This window comes from Penaeus vannamei, chromosome 15 (genome assembly GCF_042767895.1).
Source record: "Penaeus vannamei isolate JL-2024 chromosome 15, ASM4276789v1, whole genome shotgun sequence".
Classification (NCBI taxonomy): domain Eukaryota; kingdom Metazoa; phylum Arthropoda; class Malacostraca; order Decapoda; family Penaeidae; genus Penaeus; species Penaeus vannamei.
Window position 1 is genome coordinate 35,236,250 of NC_091563.1, and position 7,925 is coordinate 35,244,174.

At 42.3% G+C, this 7,925-nt stretch overlaps 1 protein-coding gene and 1 long non-coding RNA gene across 2 annotated transcripts; both read right to left on the bottom strand.

The window, feature by feature from the left end:
- Positions 1-2,392: 2,392 nt before the first annotated feature.
- LOC138864171 (paternally-expressed gene 3 protein-like) lies at positions 2,393-6,426 on the bottom strand. The gene is made up of 5 exons (XM_070130229.1): positions 6,339-6,426; positions 5,992-6,233; positions 4,584-4,914; positions 3,721-4,050; positions 2,393-3,291 (listed from the first exon to the last, which is right to left on the bottom strand). Exons 1-5 carry the CDS (start codon positions 6,424-6,426, stop codon positions 2,393-2,395), a joined length of 1,890 nt encoding a protein of 629 aa, XP_069986330.1.
- A 161-nt stretch (positions 6,427-6,587) lies between these two features.
- LOC138864251 (uncharacterized) lies at positions 6,588-7,045 on the bottom strand. Its single transcript, XR_011399121.1, has 2 exons — positions 6,981-7,045; positions 6,588-6,923 (listed from the first exon to the last, which is right to left on the bottom strand). It is a non-coding gene; the product is annotated as an uncharacterized lncRNA (long non-coding RNA).
- Between the last annotated feature and the right edge of the window lie 880 nt (positions 7,046-7,925).

The window sequence follows — 7,925 nt, forward strand, 5'->3', positions numbered from 1 at the left end:
TCTTCACCAATCATGTCGTCGTCACGTTGGAGCAGAGCTGGTGTATCCTCTCTAGGGCCAAGGTGATATGAAGACGAACTGTCGCCCATATATCTGGTACCTTTCTCCATTGATCGATGTACTCTAAGGTCAAGAATCCAGGCAACTAGGACCTTTGCTGTCTCAGGAGTGCCATCCTTAGGGGCTCGCTGTTGAGGGCTTCGTCTTCTTTAAAGAGTGAAAAGAGCGAAACTGGTTGTCTTTGATTGTTGCACAAAATATGAATCTAGCTAGACAGAAAAGGAAAGTGTAGTGGTTCACAAGAACAGTTTTGACGACAGGAAAAGAGAGAGAGAGGGGGGGGGGGAAGGGAGACAGGAAGAGTAAGAGAGGGAAAGAGGAGGAAATGGAGTTCTAATATTGGACTTCTCTCGTTCCTGTAAATATAATAACATTGTCATATTAATGACAATGATAATTTCATTCTCCTTATACTTACCTATAACACTAATTATACAAATAACAATATATATATTCTAGTGTCTTTAGGCGTAGGAAAGCATTTTGAAGTGGTGGGGCAAAGTAGGTGCCCCTCAAAAAATAGCCGGGGTTCTGGAGGCTGCAGACCCCTGGCAGGATCCACAGGCAGTGTGTGTGGGACTAGGGTGCGAAGACCCCCAAAAGCTCCTGAATTTAAGCAGTTTTAAAGAGATAAACTCATTAATTTCTACACGAAAATGTGAATTTAGACATTTTTCTTTAGATAATACTCAACATAATGGTTATTTCCTTTAGAACACCAGACTCAGTTGTAGCTGCCCTCTCAGTTACAGCAGGTATGTTCCCAAACTAAGGAATTGTTGGGTTATTTACAAGGAAAATTGAGGAGTGGAGGGAAGAAGTTGGGTCCTGCCCCCCTCCTCTATAGTGGATGGCAGTCGCCCCGCCCCGCTTTCTTCATTCAATCAGCCACGCTGTTCTAAGCTACAAGGTTAACCTGATCCCTCATCTATACATCTATGTATAGTGACTGACACCCACTACAGGCCATTGCCATACACAATATCCCTGCCCTCCCTAGGAAGGATTTTCCTCCTTTTTTTATTAAAAAAAAGATCTAAATGCAGGCTGTACGCAAGTGAAAGTACAGGTCACCAGCCCCAACCCCGCTGGTGGCTGTGGCCATCAACCAAAGAAATTTGTATGCTTATAATAGATTACATAAAAATGTTGTCCTGTTTTAACCCACTTGCAACGGAATTTCCGGTTTGCGCCGAGCCGGGATTATTTTCCTGCCGTCCGGGTCTTCGCACCGGTATTTTTTCTGACGCGGCGCGACCGCGCGCAGAAATTTCCACAGGGACTCATTGATGAAGATGGACTGGTTGGGGACAAAGACGGTCCTCGACCATTTCGACGACCCTCCTCAGCTTCCACAACCTGTCATCCTCAGGGTGGCCAGCCTCGTTGTCGACAAATTGGAGGTTACGAGAGATCTGTTCAAATCTCTCCCTCGGCATCGTGGAGAAGATGACCTGGGCAATCTCAAGATTCCGCAAGCAATTAAAGGAAAGCCGTGGCCTCCACTGAGCCCCATGAGGAGCCTCAGCGCAAGATATGAATGCAACTAAGCTTATGTCACAGGTTGCCACCTCCGCCCATGGCTTCTCTTCCTCTCGTTAGTCTGAGCAAACCTGTAAGCAAATGGAATGAATTCGTTTATGTAGGTACAGAGGTCACCGCTTCTATCTGAGTATAGCAATACTGTGTAGATGAAGTTAAGTGCATCACCTTTACATACCTGTTCGTTTCCTCAACTTTATGAGCAATGAATTCCTCAGTGATAAACTCATTGAAGATGTCAAGGGCACTGATTCCTCATCAAGAGCCAACTTGAGGCCGGAATTACCGCAGAAGGAGTGTCTCCAAGGAACACTCTACTTCCTTCTCCACTTGAAAGAAGACGTTCCGAGGACATTGCTGTTACATGTTATGACACGTGAACAGCGCGTTGCTCATCACTGTCATGTGTTGAGTCAAAAGTTGACACAAAGTCAAGCTCATCATCACTCTTTGCCTATAACTGAATGTCAATAGTGTGTGTGTGTGTGTGAGTAAAGTTTTAAGATGTAATATTGCTTTGACACCAATGAATACTATGAGTTTCAAGATGAATCAAATTTAAAATCATGCTGCTATAAAGCCAATAATAATGCTAATAATAATACATGTTACTGAAATCGGACGGTGTGACTAGGGAAAAAACTCATTTTTCGATATAATTTTACAAAAACACCATCATGGCAACTCAAAAAAATAAGTACCCATCGATTTAGTTACTTCATACTAAATTAACTAATCTGTACAAAGTTTAAATGTCCTTATGTCTTTATTTCCATACAAAAGTCCATGTTTAAGATTGTCTTATCAACCAACGTGTTCTTTGCAAGTAACAACCTGCGCTCCATGCATCATTAGTCTCATGTACATTGGACTCACTAGCCGTCTCATGTATATTAGACTCACTAGCCGTCTCATGTACATTGGACTCACTAGCCGTCTCATGTATATTAGACTCACTTGACGTCTCATGTACATTGGACTCACTAGCCGTCTCATGTACATTGGACTCACTAGCCGTCTCATGTATATTAGACTCACTTGACGTCTCATGTATATTAGACTCACTAGCTGTCTCATGGATATTAGACTCACTAGCCGTCTCATGTATATAAGACTCACTAGCCGTCTCATATATATTAGACTCACTAGCTGTCTCATGGATATTAGACTCACTAGCCGTCTCATGTATATAAGACTCACTAGCCGTCTCACATATATTTGACTCACTAGCCGTCTCATGGACATTAGACTCACTAGCCGTCTCATGTATATTAGATTCATTTGACGTCTCATGTATATTAGACTCACTAGCTGTCTCATGTACATTGGACTCACTAGCCGTCTCATGTATATTAGACTCACTAGCTGTCTCATGGATATTAGACTCACTAGCCGTCTCATGTATATAAGACTCACTAGCCGTCTCATATATATTAGACTCACTAGCCGTCTCATGGACATTAGACTCACTAGCCGTCTCATGTATATTAGATTCACTTGACGTCTCATGTATATTAGACTCACTAGCTGTCTCATGGACATTAGACTCACTAGCCGTCTCATGTATATAAGACTCACTAGCCGTCTCATATATATTAGACTCACTAGCCGTCTCATGGACATTAGACTCACTAGCCGTCTCATGTACATTGGACTCACTAGCCGTCTCATATATATTAGACTCACTAGCTGTCTCATGGATATTAGACTCACTAGCCGTCTCATGTATATAAGACTCACTAGCCGTCTCATATATATTAGACTCACTAGCCGTCTCATGGACATTAGACTCACTAGCCGTCTCATGTATATTAGACTCACTAGCCGTCTCATGTAAATTAGACTCACTAGCCGTCTTATGTACATTAGACTCACTAGCCGTCTCATGTAAATTAGACTCACTAGCCGTCTCATGTACATTGGACTCACTAGCCGTCTTATGTACATTAGACTCACTAGCCGTCTCATGTAAATTAGACTCACTAGCCGTCTCATGTAAATTAGACTCACTAGCCGTCTCATGGACATTAGACTCACTAGCCGTCTCATGTATATTAGACTCACTAGCCGTCTCATGTAAATTAGACTCACTAGCCGTCTTATGTACATTAGACTCACTAGCCGTCTCATGTACATTAGACTCACTAGCCGTCTCATGTAAATTAGACTCACTATCCGTCCCATGTAAATTAGACTCACTAGCCGTCTCATGTATATTAGACTCACTAGCCGTCTGATGGACATTAGACTCATTAGCCGTCTCATGGACATTAGACTCACTAGCCGTCTCATGTATATTAGACTCACTAGCCGTCTCATGTATATTAGACTCACTAGCCGTCTCATGTAAATTAGACTCACTAGACGTCTCATGTAAATTAGACTCACTAGCCGTCTCATGGACATTAGACTCACTAGCCGTCTCATGTAAATTAGACTCACTACCGTCTCATGTAAATTAGACTCACTAGCCGTCTCATGTATATTAGACTCACTAGCCGTCTCATGTAAATTAGACTCACTAGCCGTCTCATGTAAATTAGACTCACTAGCCGTCTCATGGACATTAGACTCACTAGCCGTCTCATGTAAATTAGACTCACTAGACGTCTCATGTATATTAGACTCACAAGACGTCTCATGTATATTAGACTCACTAGCCGTCTCATGTACATTAGACTCACTAGCCGTCTCATGTAAATTAGACTCACTAGCCGTCTCATGTATATTAGACTCACTAGCCGTCTCATGTATATTAGACTCACTAGACGTCTCATGTATATTAGACTCACTAGCCGTCTCATGTATATTAGACTCACTAGCCGTCTCATGTACATTAGACTCACTAGCCGTCTCATGGACATTAGACTCACTAGCCGTCTCATGTATATTAGACTCACTAGCCATCTCATGTATATTAGACTCACTAGCCGTCTCATGTATATAAGACTCACTAGCCGTCTCATATATATTAGACTCACTAGCCGTCTCATGGACATTAGACTCACTAGCCGTCTCATCGACATTAGACTCACTAGCCGTCTCATGTAAATTAGATTCACTAGCCGTCTCATGGACATTAGACTCACTAGCCGTCTCATGTATATAAGACTCACTAGCCGTCTCATATATATTAGACTCACTAGCCGTCTCATGGACATTAGACTCACTAGCCGTCTCATGTAAATTAGACTCACTAGACGTCTCATGGACATTAGACTCACTTGACGTCTCATGTATATTAGACTCACTAGCCGTCTCATGGACATTAGACTCACTAGCCGTCTCATGGACATTAGACTCACTAGCCGTCTCATGTATATAAGACTCACTAGCCGTCTCATGTAAATTAGACTCACTAGCCGTCTCATGTATATAAGACTCACTAGCCGTCTCATGTAAATTAGACTCACTAGCCGTCTCATGTATATTAGACTCACTAGCCGTCTGATGGACATTAGACTCACTAGCCATCTCATGTATATAAGACTCACTAGCCGTCTCATGGACATTAGACTCACTAGCCGTCTCATGGACATTAGACTCACTAGCCGTCTCATGTATATAAGACTCACTAGCCGTCTCATGTAAATTAGACTCACTTGCCGTCTCATGTATATAAGACTCACTAGCCGTCTCATGTAAATTAGACTCACTAGCCGTCTCATGTATATTAGACTCACTAGCCGTCTGATGGACATTAGACTCACTAGCCATCTCATGTATATTAGACTCACTAGCCGTCTCATGTAAATTAGACTCACTAGCCGTCTCATGTATATTAGACTCACTAGCCGTCTCATGTATATTAGACTCACTAGCCGTCTCATGTATATTAGACTCACTAGCCGTCTCATGTATATTAGACTCACTAGCCGTCTCATGTATATTAGACTCACTAGCCGTCTCATGGACATTAGACTCACTAGCCGTCTCATGTACATTAGACTCACTAGCCGTCTCATGGACATTAGACTCACTAGCCGTCTCATGTATATTAGACTCACTAGCCGTCTCATGTACATTAGACTCACTAGCCGTCTCATGTAAATTAGACTCACTAGCCGTCTCATGTATATTAGACTCACTAGCCGTCTCATGTATATTAGACTCACTAGCCGTCTCATGTAAATTAGACTCACTAGCCGTCTCATGGACATTAGACTCACTAGCCGTCTCATGTAAATTAGACTCACTAGCCATCTCATGTATATTAGACTCACTAGCCGTCTCATGTAAATTAGACTCACTAGCCGTCTCATGTATATTAGACTCACTAGCCGTCTCATGTATATTAGACTCACTAGCCGTCTCATGTAAATTAGACTCACTAGACGTCTCATGTAAATTAGACTCACTAGCCGTCTCATGTATATTAGACTCACTAGCCGTCTCATGGACATTAGACTTACTAGCCGTCTCATGTAAATTAGACTCACTAGCCGTCTCATGTATATTAGACTCACTAGCCGTCTCATGGACATTAGACTTACTAGCCGTCTCATGTACATTAGACTCACTAGCCGTCTCATGGACATTAGACTTACTAGCCGTCTCATGTAAATTAGACTCACTAGCCGTCTCATGTATATAAGACTCACTTGACGTCTCATGTATATTAGACTCACTAGCTGTCTCATGGACATTAGACTCACTAGCCGTCTCATGTATATAAGACTCACTAGCCGTCTCATGGACATTAGACTCACTAGCCGTCTCATGTAAATTAGACTCACTAGCCGTCTCATGGACATTAGACTCACTAGCCGTCTCATGTAAATTAGACTCACTAGCCGTCTCATGTAAATTAGACTCACTAGCCATCTCATGTATATTAGACTCACTAGACGTCTCATGTAAATTAGACTCACTAGCCGTCTCATGTATATTAGACTCACTAGCCGTCTCATGTATATTAGACTAAAATCATTAAAAAAGTAAGAGCTGTTCCAGTTCGGGACGATTGGAATACAATAAAAAACAAATGTTCTTCTATACTTTATTTATACATAACATAGTCTAAAAATACATGCATATCATAAGATTACATACACAATTTTGTTTATGCAAAAAATGGTACATGATATCATATTAACATTTATATAGTATTTTCAGCCAAATGGCCGTATTTTTATACTATTATTATTATTTTTCGTTATCATTTGTTATTTTCGTTTAGTATTTTTATTTGTATTTGTACTTTTATTTATTATCTTTATTTATTGTGTTATATTAATTTATTATTTTTTGTTATTGTTTGATATTTTCAATCATTACTTTTACGTCTTTTTCTATTTGTCATCATCTCCATCCTTCTCCACCTCCTAAACCTCCTCCTCCTTCTCCTCCTCCTAAACCAATTCCTCCTCCTCCTTCACCTCCTAAACCTCCTCCTCCTTCTCCACCTCCTCAACCTCCTCCTTCTCCACCTCCTAAACCTCCTCATCCTCTTCTTCCTCTTCCTCTGTCGCCGCTGTCGCTCTTTTTCTTCTGCCGCCGCCGCCGCCGCCGCCGCCTCCGCCTCCTCCTCCTCCTCCTCCTCCTCCTCCTCCTCCTCCTCCTCCTCCTCCTCCTCCTCCACCTCCTCCTCCTCCTCCTCCTCCACCTCCTCCTCCACCTCCTCCTCCACCTCCTCCTCCACCTCCTCCTCCTCCTCCTTTATAGGTAATGGGATATCTGGATGACCAAAGCCGAAGGACTTGTACGTGTAAGTAGTCGGGCCCGACGGTGGTTGCAGGGACAGAGGATCATGTTTGTGTCGTTTATAACTGTAATTTCTATTATCATTTCCATTATCATCACAACCCTTCCTTTTGTTACAATATCCAGAGGCTGAGGGTAATACACTATCCAGGCTCTGTGGAAATAATTCTGCTTTTTGTTCTCTGCCTTCCCATGGAGTCACAGGTAAAAGGTTCGGTACATGCTCTCCATTATCATTGTTATTATTATCATTATTATTAATATCAACATCATTATCATTATCATCATCATCCATCTCCTCCTCCTCCTCCTCCTCCTCCTCCTCCTCCTCCTCCTCCTCCTCCTCCTCCTCCTCTGTCGCCGCTGCCGCTTCCTCTTGTACTTCTATTTCTTTATCTTCTGCCTTCTCCTCCTGTTCAGGTAATGGGATATCTGGATGACCATAGGCGAAGGACTTGTACATGTCCATATGAAAACGTTTATCACTGAAGTAAGTTTCTGCTCTTGGGGCGATAACTTCTCGTATTTTGGGGGAATCTCCTTTGCTCTTCAGGAATCCGAGCCGACCCGCGGGAGGGTGGGTGTCAGAATTCGACAGGTCTATATAATTACTCAGAGGG